The sequence below is a fragment of the Pyrgilauda ruficollis genome, unplaced genomic scaffold, assembly GCF_017590135.1.
Source record: "Pyrgilauda ruficollis isolate IOZ18807 unplaced genomic scaffold, ASM1759013v1 scaffold395, whole genome shotgun sequence".
Classification (NCBI taxonomy): Eukaryota; Metazoa; Chordata; class Aves; order Passeriformes; family Passeridae; genus Pyrgilauda; species Pyrgilauda ruficollis.
In genome coordinates, this window is record NW_024525434.1 from 2,446 (window position 1) to 17,915 (window position 15,470).

General features: G+C 39.0%; 1 protein-coding gene across 1 annotated transcript in view; it reads right to left on the reverse strand.

The window, feature by feature from the left end:
• Positions 1 to 4,775: 4,775 nt before the first annotated feature.
• The window catches only part of LOC121358510 (integrin alpha-9-like), a gene marked incomplete at its 3' end in the record, with an annotated part of 45,942 nt that continues 35,247 nt past the window's right edge, over positions 4,776 to 15,470 (reverse strand). Inside the window, exons 10-14 of the mRNA XM_041476740.1 lie at positions 13,463 to 13,568; positions 11,932 to 12,026; positions 8,924 to 9,014; positions 8,360 to 8,405; positions 4,776 to 4,930 (exon numbers count right to left, since the gene is read on the reverse strand). Coding sequence (XP_041332674.1) covers positions 4,776 to 4,930; positions 8,360 to 8,405; positions 8,924 to 9,014; positions 11,932 to 12,026; positions 13,463 to 13,568 — 493 coding nt within the window. The remainder of the gene's footprint in view (positions 4,931 to 8,359; positions 8,406 to 8,923; positions 9,015 to 11,931; positions 12,027 to 13,462; positions 13,569 to 15,470) is intronic.

Below are 15,470 nucleotides of genomic sequence, written 5' to 3' on the forward strand. Positions count from 1 at the left end.
GAGCAGAGAAATTGCAAACAGCACATTCACTTTCTTTTTATAGGAACCTACCAACTCATGAAACGGAGCTGCATGAAAATCAATGAAATTTTAAGTGTCACCATAATTGTTTGAATTTTCAGTTTGTTAATGTTTGTACTTTGTTTGTATTTTTATTGCAAGTGGCTTGCTGGGAGATCAAATACTGGTTAAAGTATTCTACATAAGTTTGATTTTTGTCTAACTTGTTTTCTTTTTGCTGAAAAATTGTGTGGCAAAAGGTCTTATGAATGTATAATTTGTCTCAACCAATTTTATCCTGAAAGTTGGTAAAAAATTTATACATATTTTAAATCATACAAATATGTACTAACCACCCCAGTTATGCCTCAGAGGGCTTTAAAATTATTATGATTTGGCTAAATTTTTCTGATTTACTAAGTAGAGAACTAAAAAAAATCTTAACAAAACACAAAAAAAGTCACTTAAGAAACTATTGAATCCTGCTTCATAAACCTGGAGGGATAGCCATGGACTGCAAAAAGGATGTAAATAAAATACAAAAAAGCCTTCTATAAGCTCTCAAGGCAATGTATATTTCCTGCCATATGTCCAAAGAGGGTATTTTAACTTTGCTTCACTAAAGCTATTTATGCTAATCAGTGTAGTGACTATAACACATTCTGCAGTACACATGCTTCTCACTGTGGGTGCAGAATGTGATGAGCGCAATTTACTCACTGAAATTAAAAAAAAAGGCTACTTAGGATAATACAACCAAATTTGAAAGGGAATTAATATCATTTCTAATCCCACCAATAATAAATCCACAGTTTCTATTTTGTGTCAAGATTAAATTACAACTATCTTCTGGAGAACGGAGCATTGTCCTGATGTAAAAATATGTTTGCATGAGAATATTTTGCATGAATATGTTTTGTGTAGTAATTTTGTATTATAAAAACTGGTTTTCATAATATATAGAATTTTCATAATAATAATAATATTTTCATAATATCTAGAATTATCCAATGGACTAAGAATATTACATATAATATTCTTCCAACTATACATGAATGCAGTCAAGAAGAAAACACACATCCTCAAAAAATCCATTTACTTTTATCCCAGGATGCAAAGTTAATCAATTATACTACAAGAGCCGGGAATCCTCTTGAAACCTGGCTGATTGACACACATTAATACGAATATCTGTTGAAGATACTCCTCTATAGAATTTGAAAATGAAGACTCACTGTATAATTCTACAACTAATTTTAAAACATATTGAACCAACACCTAAGAGATACAATATTGTGATATCCCTCATATCCACTACCCATTAAAAAACACTGATTCCTGGGCTTCACAGAGTGGGAGCATTGACTAATGAGAACTGGGTTGATGATTATTGTATGCTGTATAATTACTCATGTTACTGCTTCTGTTGTTTCTATCTTTACTCCTATCATCTTTCTATTATCACCTCCATGGACAAACCATAAACTAAAGAAGATCGCAAGGAAAGAGACATTTATTATATGTTTGAGTCAAGGTGTGGATGTCAGAGATGGAAATAGTTCATGCCTATTGATATAAAATTTTGCTCATTATAGCAGAACTCTATAAAGGAGCCATCAAAGCCCACCCCTCCCTAAAGATGCTTTTCAGGGGGACCATCACCACCAAGAAGATGAGCTGGAGAAGACCAACGGAACACTGTGGGATCCACAGATGGTGGTGTTTTCTTTATTCTGTCTCTGTCACTCTCTTTCTGTTCCCCTCATCTATTTTCTATTTCTTTCTTTCTCTCTCTCATATTTACTATCAAATAAAATCCATACTATTGACTTTGGCATATGGTCTTGTTTGCACCTTAATTTGGGCAGAGGCATTTCTGACAGCTTTCATAAGCAGATCTCAGCAATTTTACTATACAAGTTTACTTCCATTCTCCTTCAGGGATGAATGCAGAAGCAGCACTTGATGCACAGAGATGCCAGCAGCCTCTTTCTTGTCCTGGTCACACAGAATTAAACAGTCTGAACAGGCTGAAACCTTTTCACCCAAGATAGGAAAGGCCTTCCTCTAATCACTGGCTTTCCTGGTAATGCAGAGACCCCAGGGGAGACAGAGCAATGACCCCTCAAGCGAGGGAGGAACAGTCTAAGTGAGATTCTGAGATGACAGAGTGAAAACTTAAAATGCTGTACTTCTTATATGTCCAAGACATATTGGAGGCTGTCTCTGTCAGGAGGCATACAACTAGATGTTCAGCTCTACAACAAGCACTGAGGCAGAGTGAAGGGTCAGACAGAAAGTGCAGAGCACACGTTTCACTTGGCCATGGCTCTTTGCTCAGACAAAAACATTTCAGTGATAAATTCATACTTGTGAAAACTATAGTCTGCAAGAAACAACTTAATGGAAATTGTACTGTCATTTGCAGTGTCAAGCAGTATCCATAAACAGATCCTCAGCTGTTTCAGTATTGCAACTACCACTAGAAGAAGAAGGAAAAAAAAAGGTAGGTAATGTTTACATGCTAGTGTGAGGCAGATGAAGATGACTTCTCTTCCCATTCTTGCTAATAAAATAACCACACATTGAAATAAGTATTGAAGACACACATTTGCCACATGAGAACACTGCATGTATGTTCAGCTTGACTTGCTGAACACTGTGTAGTAGATGGCAAATTTCAGCTGCCCAAAAGCAGGAGATATGCTCAGGTTTACACCAGTAAGCAGTAATCTTGAGAATCCATGCTGACAAGCCATAGGGCAGTGCCACTCTAGATGAGCACTCTGTTCTCACAGTCTGATTTAACAAAATGCACCCAGACATCTGAGGGTGAGACAATTCTAATAATTTCAGACACAAAATTCTGGAATTTTAACACCTCTGTAAGCCTTTCAAAGTCTGAACTGCATACCAATGCATGAACAGGAATAGTCTAGGGTTTTTTCCCCGTACATTTAACCATACAGGAAATTAACCACTACAATATTTACAATAATTGTTCCATATTTTGTAAATTAATATTCTTCAACTGCAACATAATTAAAATGGCCTGACTGCTAGAATACTAACTGAAAGATTATTTGAGATATTTTATCTAAATCACATCCTGAATGAGTTTTATACAGTCAGATAGCTCTGGCGGTAACATTTTCAAGAAAAATCACTCTGTTAGAAGCATTGTATGAAAGGGCAATAGCTGAAGTTTATAATAACCTACTTAATTATAAAAAAGTTCCTTGTAACACGATGTATGTTACTCATGGAAAAAGATGCATATGTGATTTTACCCAGTAAAATGGGCAGTACAATGTGTATGACAACACAGGCAAATTCAGCCAGCTCTTCCAACACATGATGAACAGGGAGACAGGTCTTTTGTAAACAAGGGAAACTGGCATTTAGATTACAAAAAAGGCAGTTTACTTCTTAGCCACAGATCCAAAGATAGGAAATTAAACAAAGGAAGCATTTTAAATAATGCCCCAGGAATGTAAGAACACCTAGATATTCAGAAAACCTATCTGTAATTTTTCAGAGAGGAATTAACATCTCAGCAACCCTCAGAAACTTATTTCCTTAATGACAGAGTAGTGGGTAGTAAAAACAATATTTTATCAAAGCATGCATTTTTCTACTTAGAGTCATCATCTACAGGGAAGGAAAAAGTCAGCATTTAGCAAAAACCTAAACTGAAGTCTCAGTTGCACCAATATATTAGAATACAGAGGAATCTTAAATACAGTAACTCCATTTTTTTGAGCTGTTCAGGTGACAGTGACAAGCTGCTTGCAGTTCTGACTTCATGCCAATGCAAAAAGTAGCAAAAAGCCTTTTCCTTTTCTGACTTAATTAAAAACAGAATACTGCAGCAGGCTTAGGTAAGGATACAGACACAACTCACCCTTCTCAACTAGCTGCTCAAAAAGGTTAGAGCACAGAGCAGGAGGAGGCAGTGCTTCCCCCAGCTCCCCACCAGACTCACTGGTCAAGACACAGCATGCTGTGAGGCTGAGGCATCTTCACTGAATAGTACAGTACAAGTCCTCTGCCATTCTTAAAGCATGAAAAAGGTGAAACATCATGAAAAAAATTAACCCAGGCCTTAAATATTTAGAAATGCTGTATCTGTCCAATACCACTTCATAAAACAGCTAAGATTTGTAAGCATTGAAATGTAAAAGACATAAGTAGTAGTTCAATAGAGCCAAGATGTAAAGGCTAGGGCAATTACATGTTACACAATTCCATTCACCTGAGAAAATCTAAGTGTTTCTCTTCATCTGGAAGATATTCTTGCAATCAGTAAAATACTGGGCTATTTATAATCAATTTACAAACAGGTAAACTGATGCACAGAAAAGGATTTTCTCATGTCTGTTTCAAGAGCTCCTTGCAGACTTTCAACACTATTAATCCAGAGCAAATCATGCCTGTTTTCTAATAACACTGATAGAGGATATGGATACAGGTATGTATTATCAAGAGGTAGACAGGGAATATGAACTCAGAAGGCTGTGTTCTCTATCCTTGCAATAAGCCCAAAGAGACATTTTCCTTATTTCACTCAGGAAGAATCTGCCTCAGTATTATGTCAGCCTCATCAAGGTGAAAACACGTCCAACAAAGTTCTCAAGCCTCCAGCTTTCTGGGATTGTATGGCCCATGTTAATCTTGAAACTACTTACTTCACACAAAAGCTCTGCTACTAAGTACAACAAGAGACCTTGACTCTGTTACTGTGCTTCTGTCTAGGGCTGGCACAGGTACCTTACCTATTTCTCCAGGAACATGCTTGCCGCTGAAACGAAAGCATGCTGTGACATTGAGACAGTTCACCGGCTGCAAACCATCATGGCACTGAGGAGCTGTGATATTGATAGATATGGGCAGGAAAATGGCGATATCCATGGTAATGACAGGCCTGGATCTGGAGATCAACAGAGAAGTAAAATTGAGTGACCATTCAGAGGGAAATTCTCCATGAAAGGAAAAAAAAGCAAATTTGGTAAACTGCCCAATTTCAAGCAGACAGGAAAAATAAGAGAGTACATTTGAATTGTAAAATAAACTAGCATTTTATCTAGCTGGCAAGGGCTACTAGCATTTAAATGAAAGTGGTAATGTCAGCTTGAAGTTTAGTGCTCAGATACAGACTGCAGGCAGGCAGCTGAGGAAACTGATATCATGTAATAACAATAATCATCTTCAGCAAATGTTGCATAACCCTTCATGATGACTGAAGAGGATAACAATATTACCAGAACAGCAAACAAGTTTATGCAAATGAGACTGTTTGCTAAGCATCTTGGATGAACAGGGACAGCTAGGGAGAGACTGTGTGTTTCCACAGAATCGTCTATAGTCAAATTTGTGACCTCAAAGTCAAGGAGAGTGCACAGAGGTCCTCCACAGGAGATGGATTCATACATAATTTTTCTGACAGCATAAGAGGGACAACAGATGTCACATCCATGTTTTCTGGAGGAAAAATTCAGCTACTTCCCTCCTGGCAAGTGATAAGGATTGAATACTCTTATCACACTGCTGAACCGTGTTTCAGGAATTATCCAGTGCACTGTGAAGAAAAGCTTTCTACTCTTGCAACTCCAGCACCAGGTTATTGCTACCAGTACTCCTGGCTGAGAGAGACCTCAGCCAGATTCACAGAGCAAGTTGACTGGCTTAAAGCACAGATGTCTTGCTAAGAAAACTTCTCTGTGTGATCATCCAGGAGGGATGTCACACATCCATCAGGGAGTCACACTCTCAGCACCAGATAATTTTACTGCTGGGACCAAAGCTCATTACAGCGTGTGGCTCCAGTGAGTTGACAGGTGCCCGCCTTGACTCCCTACACACACTACACTCACACAGTCAGACCAGATTTCCTATTGTTCCATAAAGCCTTTTATTCACAGTGCAGTAACACATAAATAGCTGGAGGTGGTGCCTCCAAGGAGAAACCCCAAGCAAAGGGCCCCAAGGGCTTTTATAGCCTCACAGCCCAAGCACACTAAAGTGTCTGCTCTGCCTCCTGAGTCCTCAGCTCCTGCTATGTCTCAGTGTCCCCGAGTATCCCCTTGCTTTGGGCTCCCACCACCCAGAGCTCAATCTGCAGTTCACACACTAAGCTACTGCACTGAATTTATTTCTCAACAGTTTCCTCCTTCACACAACACAGAAGGCCCAGCAGCTTGATTGGGAAAAGCAACCCAGAAACTCAGGCACTCCTGAGCCACCTCCAGTGCAGGACTTCAGCCCAAAAATTATGGGTGTTAGTCTTCCTGTTTTCAATTCTGTATGTGTTCAAGATGAACATGTTCTTCCAAAATCAACTACAGTAATAAAAAAATTTAAAGTGGCTTGTGGAATGAGAGCCCTGCAACCAGCAGATTCAGTTCTAAGGTAGTTCCAGCAGCCATGTAAGGCCAGAGCTTGTAAACCACTTCAGGACTCTCATTCCACAAGCCACTTAAATTTAGAGGTAGGGGAGAGGGAGAAGAGAGCAGGGATTGTGGCTACACGTAATTTATATGAACTGGAACAAGAATCACATCAATCTGCTATACAGCTGCTCAGACTGTTTTATCACACCCTGAAGTAACAGTGCAAGTTCACATTTTGAGATGGAGGATAAAAAGAAATTATAGCCTTAGAAATATATAGGTTGGGGGAAGGGAGGGGAAAAAAGTCAGCATCCTACGATCATTTCACATCTTCAAAAAAACCCACTCTTTCTGAATGCTTAGGGAGACATAAAAGAGTAAATGCTATAACTGATCTAGAAAGTATTCCAAAAAGTATTTATCCACCTATCACGCACTGTGTGATTTTTCCTTAATGCTATGTCACTCGGTTATTCACTGGGGAGAAACAACCCAATGCATCTGTCAAAGAGCCATGATCACACATGATCAACAGAATGTGTCTGCCCCAAGTCAAGAAAGGCTTCCACCAAAGGCATTAAGTATCACTTAACAAAACATTTGCTGGTTTTGGTTAAAGAGCTTCACAAAAGCAGGAAGGGTGAGGGGATGCACGGGGCAGAAAAAGTTTATCTCTTTATCCTAACAGCAAGAGAGGCACACTGTAAATTGGCAGTAACAGCAATTAATCAAGCTGTTCACAAAGTTAGTCAGTAATGCACTAACTTCCCCTGAAATGGGCAAGCATAACTGAATGCATGAACAGAGGTCATCATGCTGTTGTGATGTATGTGGTTTTAATCACAATAAGCCTTTCAGTTTGTCTTCCCCTTCTCTCGCAATTAACATCAATGTAGGTGAAAAATGCAGTTTTCTTTCTAGCAGCTTCCGAGATGTGAAACTGTGAATTCCTATCTGGGGCGTGGCACATCTTTTCACAGAAGCAGTTTATTAGCCTTCTCTGTCTGTATATATGATGAAGAAACAGAAAACTCTTCAAAAGCCTTGACCACCTGACATGCTGATCATCGAGAGTATTTCTTCCCTCTCTCTCATTTTTCTTTTTCTTCAGTGTAACTGATTCAAAAGGAAACAGAGCAAAGTTTCTCCTGCCTTGAACAGGAAGAAGGTCGGCACATCTGTTCTGCAGCTCCAGCATTTGTCTTACCTGGGTCACCCCATCCCTGTATCTTCCATTAAGATGCAGGAGTTCCTAAAGATATCTAAGTATTGAAAGGATTTTTTAATTCAATACTAACGAGTGTAACAAAGGAGCTACTGACAAAAATCCACCTTTCCGTTCTGTTACCCAGGTCATTTGCACTCTAACTCTCCACCTACACAATTTGGTGAACCAAGCTGTCCCACCTCTGTAAGACAGAACAAACAATTACACTTAACTCACAAACTTGAAACAGCAGCCCAGCTCCTGTGTGTACTGAAAATGTATCCGTATTTCATTTCCCTAAACACTCTTATTTCTCTCTGCATCCCATTATAAAATTATATATATGCAAAACTGTCTATTTATCTATCTATATCTGCAAAATTACATCCTGGCATCCTATACTACTCATTTTTTGCTCAACTGCATTCCCTTCAATCACCATTGATTTACTTTAGGCAAACATAAAAAAAAGCCTTGTCACAAGTCAGGAGCAACCTTTTTAAAGAGGCACTGAGATACAACACATCTCCTTTCGGTTCTAACCCTTTTTTCTTCATAGACCAGGTATTATCCTGGTATTATCAGCCCTCACTGTTCCATTTAAATTGGACTGCATTCTTTGACACCATTCATGTCTAAGGTTTTGCTTAAAAAGTAATCCAGCTAGCTTCTTCTGGACACAATAAACCGGGGAGGACTTAGACCACATAAGATATAAACAGAAAACAGAAGAAGACAACAGTAAATGAAAAAGATATCTCACCTCAGAAGTACCACATTGTCTGACAGGAAGGCTCCAACAGTCATATCTGAAATGTTTGTAACACGGAGGCAGTTACAAAGGATGCATAAAATTCAGTTCTCTCCAATCTGTTGTTAAATCACAGAGCATGAAACTAAAAAAAGCATTTTATGACTTAGCCAGTTTGTCCTTTCAAATATCATTATGTCATAAGTCTTGTAATTGAAGGATTAGTTCTGTGATGTTCACTTCTGCTTCGTTGTTTGATTTTTATTACTACTATTATATTCTTGTCTACTTTTTGGGTTATTTTAAGACTGCCATCCTGACAGAGCAGCTTCCCAGTAACTTAAAACCTTGGCCAGATACTGAATCATTGTAACTGTCCAAATACTTTAATTATGCAATCACAGAAAATTTTTATCAGGAGTTTTGAGTGGCAGAAGGGAAATGGAAAAAGCAGCTCAGTTTCACTGACCACCTGCAATGGCAGGAACTAGAAGCCTGAAAACAACCAGCTCTGCTGTTTTCTCAGCCTGCTACTGTATTTTCCTGATGCTCTCACTGCCAGAGTAATTGACATACCTGGGTAACCATTGCTATCCATATCAACACCTCCTGATATGGACTGGCCAAACATACGCAGCTTTGGGTTTATTGTTTGTCCAGACAGCTTCTGCAGTAGAAAACACACAAGTGAAATTAGTCATTGACACAAAAAATCCTCTAAAAAAACCTCTTACCAAAACAAAAAATCCCAAAACATTTAAGCATGATTTCCATGGCTACTGGGTCTCTCTTCTATGGGTTGGAAGCGCTATGCAGCTGCTGTCTTGCACTGCACCCACAAAGCCCTAACAGGAAGGCTGTCAACTGCCCCTCTGCTCCTGGCTAGTAGGAGACCACTGTTGACTTGAACTAAAAACCCACACCTGCATTACAATGCTCATGCAGCCCTAAGCAAAATAAGGAACACATCAAACAGATTTCTGCATGAGGAAAAAATACAACTGCACCCAAGAGATTTTTTTTAATTTCTTGAATAAAAGTCTTAAGAAGCATCTTAACAATATTAATGATTAGCTAAAACAAAAAATCATGCACAATCATTTCTTTTCACCAAGTCTGCCAGCATACTCAAAGTCAAAATGATTAATTCTCATCCCATTTGGAAATTCTGGTTTCCATCATCTATTACAGAGTATTTTCTGCCAGTTTGGACACTGTATTTAATTTTTGCCTCCCCCACACAAAGATTAATTGACTTCTAACATAATTTCTTTCTTCTTTTAATTACTTTCTCTAAATTTGCATTGTAAATGCAAATGTCTGAAGCAAATTAACATATCAAAATCTCTTTCTCTATGAAGGCAATCCGCCAGCTTTCAATCATTCTGCTGGGCTGCCAATGCAAGACCTGAACTCAAATCAACTTCTGACTGCAGAAGTTAAAGACAGAGGAAACCATGAAGTAATTTTAAGTCTGTTGGAGGTGCTTCACTGTTTGTGACATGTGACCAACTTTTCCTGACCCTCCCGTAAAAGAATGCCATATTGGACAGAAGATCAGGCAGGAAATTTATGGAAAAAAAGACTAGCTGAAGATAAGAAAGATATCCTGACAGTTAGTTTACAGGGAAAACAGTACTACTCTGAGTACAGATATCTTTTTCTACTTGTGGGCAGGTAAGCTTAAGACAACTGGAAGTAATTTCATCCCCACATTACACTCACATTCCATTTTTAGGGGTCCCAGTTAGGGTGGTAAATCCCACCTGCAAACACCTAAAAGACATCTGTGGGTTCTTTCAGCCTACAAGACAGAAGAATAACGCTGCTTTTAAGTACCATAAATGAAAATAGCAGGGCACAAAGCCAAGTCAGCTGTTTCTGCTAATACCTGCCACTGAAGCTGCTGAAGGGACATCAGAGAATGACATGTACCAGCACTATAAATGATGAAAGCAGTAGGAGGGAGAAGGAAGGGCTAACAAAATGAAAAGGGTGAAAATATATACCCTGCTGGACACCCCTCCCTCCACCTCTCACAGCTCATTTCAAAGAGGAACTCCACAACAATAAGATGGATCAAGAATATAGTAATAAGATACAAAATGTCTTCCACCTTCAGGTTAAAATCCAGGGCAGATAGGTAAAGAGATGAAATTGTTACACAGTTTTGTCTGCACACAGGACATGAGCCAGTGGTGTGTCTAGTGCCCTGCACCAGACACTGGGAAATGGCAGAGATACAATGCCTGTAAGCAGTACCCCCTTGGCCGCCTCAGGACATGGGACAATGATAGGAACAGTTTATCAAGAGTCAATGACCACACACCCTGCCACTCTCTTGAGCTGGGTGTTTTCCCACTGGCCAAATAGAGAGACACGTGCTGTATCTGCTGGCCTTGCTCCAATGGGGAGGGAGAGATCACAAACAGGATGCCTTCCTTCCCACCCTGCTGATCTGTCCTTAAAGCGTGAAATTTGCCCAAGAATGACCAAAAAAAACCCAAACCAAAAAATCAAACCAAACCAAAAAACTAAACTATACTAAATAAAACAAAACAAAACAAAAAATCTGATCCTTTTCAGCAAGAGCTGGAGAGCTCTGGGGTTTTCAGAGAAGAACCTCCCAACCAGTGGCTCTTGGCAAAAAACAGACAGAATTCTCCACATGCCATACATTATGAATACTTCTAAAATGCACTGAAGAGTCACTTAACTTCCGTTTTTTTCAAAAGTAATGCATGTCATATACATGGTAAAGAAGGACTAAACTTTTATAGTCTGTTGAAAGAGTTGCCAATATAACCACTGAACACTTTAATTCTGTGTAAACTGATTTACTATGAAGGATCCCACCCAGCAACAAAACAAAACAACCAGAACTTCAAACACACAGAGTGAGGGAAGAGTCAGGCTTTCAGAACAATAAAATGTGCTAGACAGAGACTATGAGACATATGTTGGGCAGCATGAGCATAAATTTATCTTCTCTACTGCATGGCTACAGCAGCTAAATTGTCTGTGTTGTCTCTGCACAAGACACCATACCATATCCCCAACAAGGTTTTACTTCATCATAAGTGGGTAAGGGCAATGGAACTAAGAATGGCCTTCTGACATATTGTCAGAATGCAAGAAGGCCAATAAAATGGTTAAGGAGGCACAAAAGAACAGTTAGTAACTCTTCATTCTCACAAAGTCTGCTTCTACAAGAAGTGCAACCTCCCAATTTCCCATGGGTCTCTCCACAATTTGCATGCTCAACCTTTCCAGGGTTTTCATTTCTCCTCTGCATTAGTACTATCCCTAAAAACTAACACTCAACTTTTAAGACTCTGCTTGCTTCAAGAAAATATAGCTGACAACTGTAACAAAAGAGTAAAAAATACCTCCTAACTAGCATAATTTTACCTTTCAGCATAGATACAGACAAATTTTGGGAGAAGCTATCTTCAAACCAGAACTGAGAAAAGAATATAGCTATGACAAGGTTACCTATTAAGGGACCCTTAAGTATTGCTCATTTCTGCAGGTCCTGGAAAAGTGACTTTCAGATAGGGATCATAAGCAGTAGTGTCACATACCATAGAGTACTGAGGAATAATACCATCGGCATCCCCATGGTAAATGTACACTGCTCCTATGTAGTTATCTTCCTTAGGCGCTCCAATGGCAACATCTGTAAAACAGTGCAGATTTCACAATCCATTCCATTAATCCAACTTTCCCCTAATTTTAGGATACAGCTATCCATAAGAAAACAGCTCCCCATGAAAAGCTGATCACCAGCTTATATGAACCTCGGTAGAAGAACTTACTTGATTTTATTAAGAGCTCATGTTAAGATAAACTTTAAAAATACACAAATGCATATGAATTTGTACACATACGTATGTTTCACATAATCAGATGTTGTGCCTAATTAGACACATGTTCTTTTACAAAAATGTGTTTTTCAACCAGCAACCATATTAAAAAAATTAATTTAGAATCCTTTTATAGCCAAATACCCATGAGAAAACTATGAGAACACCAACTTTGTGAACCAAGGCAAGACTGGCGAAATATTTACTGTAGCAGTACATTAAGGTTGGTTGAAAATCCAAGGCTACACAAAGAGGCTGGGTATATTAAATGGATAGGCAAGAATTAAAAGCAACTGCTGAGAGTGACTTTTCAAATTACAATTGATCCAACTTAACTGCAAACTCCTACAGAGAACATGATCCCACCTCCCGTTCTCCTCTCCTACTTGGATCTAGTGACCATGCTATCTGCTAAAATTAAGCTTTTCACAATTTCTTCGTACCCATGGACTGATCCAACTCCCTCTCCAGTCTCAGCATCACCGTAACTGACCATATATTAGCAAGTACACACAAGCACATGTCCAGATGCAGAGGAAAAGCATGTTCACGATTTGTGAGGGCAACCTGCAAGAAGGCTGGGTTAGGCTTAATGGGATACTGTGTCCTGAGTGGCTTGGAAGAAATAAATCCAAGCACACACTAAGTTGGCCTTTGTTTAGAAGTCCTTAATCTGCACTTCCAGAAACCAGGGCAGAAAAGGAACACTGACATTTTGTTCTCACCTACTGCTCTCACAGCATGGGGTCTCACATTGAGCATCCTGAGAATGGAGCAGGGGGAGAACAAAGCAAAAGAGAGAAATTAATAGACTATGTGTTGTCAGGAGTGAGAAGCTACTTCTGAATTATACATCTTAATAAGAAATAAGATTATGTCAACAAAACCAGAAAGGCTTGGAAAAATAGGGAAATGGTCAAGAAGAAAGAAGTCAGACATAGGTTTCTGTTTTGTTCAGGGTGAGGGTATCTACAGCCTTTTATAAGCCATACAGGGAAGAAGAAAATACAACAGCAAGGAAAGCAAAACAATGTTAATGTGACCTGCACAGACACAAACTAAACCAACAGCAAGGACAGTCAGCTACAAAATGCTTTAGCACACAAATCCTACATAAGCAGATTTATCTTTAGGTTGAACCCAGGTGCTAGTCAGGTCTGGATAAGCAATGCATGCCATGCAAGACTGAGAGTGTCACCAGTGTTGCTCACACTTATGGAGAAATGGCAGTGGATGAAATTGCACTGACCTGGGAAGCCATCATCATCAATATCGCCAAGGGCAGCCATGCTCTCCCCAAAGTGTGCATTATAGGCACTGTCACCATCCAGGGTGAGCTGCTCTTCCAGCACTCCCTAGCAAGCAAGAAATAAAAAAAGTCAGGGGAATGGTGCAAGCCCTGGATGAGGAAGCTGCCCATGTGCTGTGGGAATGATCTGGGGCAAAGATGCAGCCTGTCTCTTGCTCTCTTTGCAGTCAGATTACCTGGGCTCTAGAAATCAAATTTACTTGTATTTTAAACCTTCTGGATTTTAGTTTTAAAGGGGGAAGGGAAGACAAAGGAGTGCATGACTTAACCAAAATACTAAATTAACTAAACAGCAACTCAGAGGTGTAATCAAATGCAGTCACAGGGACTGGTGAATCATGAAAGTTTACAGATGCCTAAAACATAAGAGCCCAGAGTTTGCTCTACTCGCATATTACATCCAATGGCCAAAATCCCCAGTTCAAGTTTATTCAGCTAAACTCCTGAAGTTAAGCTAAGGAGTATTTTTCCCTAAGCAAAGAATATTTATTAATTGGATTTGAAAACATTTTAAGTACAGGACAGAAGGATTAAAGCAAAGTCTTCCAAAATCCTTCTTAAATTAAGAATAAGGAAATATATTTAATGAAATAAAGAGACTGAGAAAAGTTGAAAATTAAGTAGCTTTGTACTACTATGCCATGAGAAGCCTTATATGGTGCTGGTATTTCCTGCCCACCCACCTTCTGGTCAGATTTTTACTTTCTTACCATCTTCTGTTCAGGGGAAATGAACATATCCACAAGAAAAAAAAGATTTAGTTACACAGTCTAAGTCTGTACCCACCTCAGGGTTGTTTTGGTTTTGCTTTCTTTGTGAATGAGAATAAGCTACTCTCTAGAACATGTACTAAAATCTTTCACTCAGCTGCAAGGAGCTCCTGACTTCAAGAAAATCCCACATAATGAAATTGAAACACAACAGATAGAAGACAGGCAGGCCTGTATGTGTGACTCAATTCTTTGCAGTTGTCACAGGAAAGGGCAAAATATAAGCGTTTTAAATGTAGCATCATTATGCATTCTTGTTTTATAATACAGTTTTCTCTGATCCTCTGCAACAACCTCTTAAGCAATGGTGCTTGCAGAATGAAACTGATGCCATTATGATTTTTTGCCTTTTTTTAATATATCTTTTATATACCTTTTATGTATCCTCAGTGTTCCTAGCATGCATTATTGCAATTCCTTAAGTCTGATAATTCAGCATAGTCTGGTATTCTGTTAGGCCAGAAGACCAAACATCCTAGAGACCCCATAGCTGGAGGCCAGAAAACCCTATGCTATCTTGAGAAACCAAGGTCCTCTTTAAAATACATCCTGTAAATTAAGAATAGGCCTATCCAGGGGAAAATTCTTCAAGATGGCGAGATATCAAGCTATACATTCAAGCCTCTCACTGGGGCATCTTTGTTAGATGTGATAATTTGTAAGGTCTATAAAATTGTACGTGATCTATCAGGTGTGTGCATTTTGGCACATTCCACCTTGGCAAACTGGTACACCATAAGAATGCTTATTAAATACCAAGGGTAAAAACCCTTTATCCCTTAACTGTGTCTGGCTCTTAATTTTTGGAAGCAAGGAAAAGACATCAAAACAAAGTTTAAAATGTCCACTGCTCAAAATAAAGCCCACAATCCTGCAAGCCACTGAGGATAAGAAACTCATACTAGCTTCTTGACTATTTTATAGAAGATAAACATTAACTCATGTATACTCTCACTGTGAGAAGGAAATACTGGTTATCTGTTTGGCATTCTGGACCCTATCAGCAGAACCCAACAGCAATGCTGCAACATAAACGGTGGAACCTCCTGTGGATAAAGTTGAAAAAGTAAAGCTCAATTAAAGGAGCAGTAATTAAAAATATTACAGCAAAAACACTTCTCAAGTCTCCTAAATGCTAGGACTTCTGGTGAATTTGAAGTCTAGCATAAATAAATTCA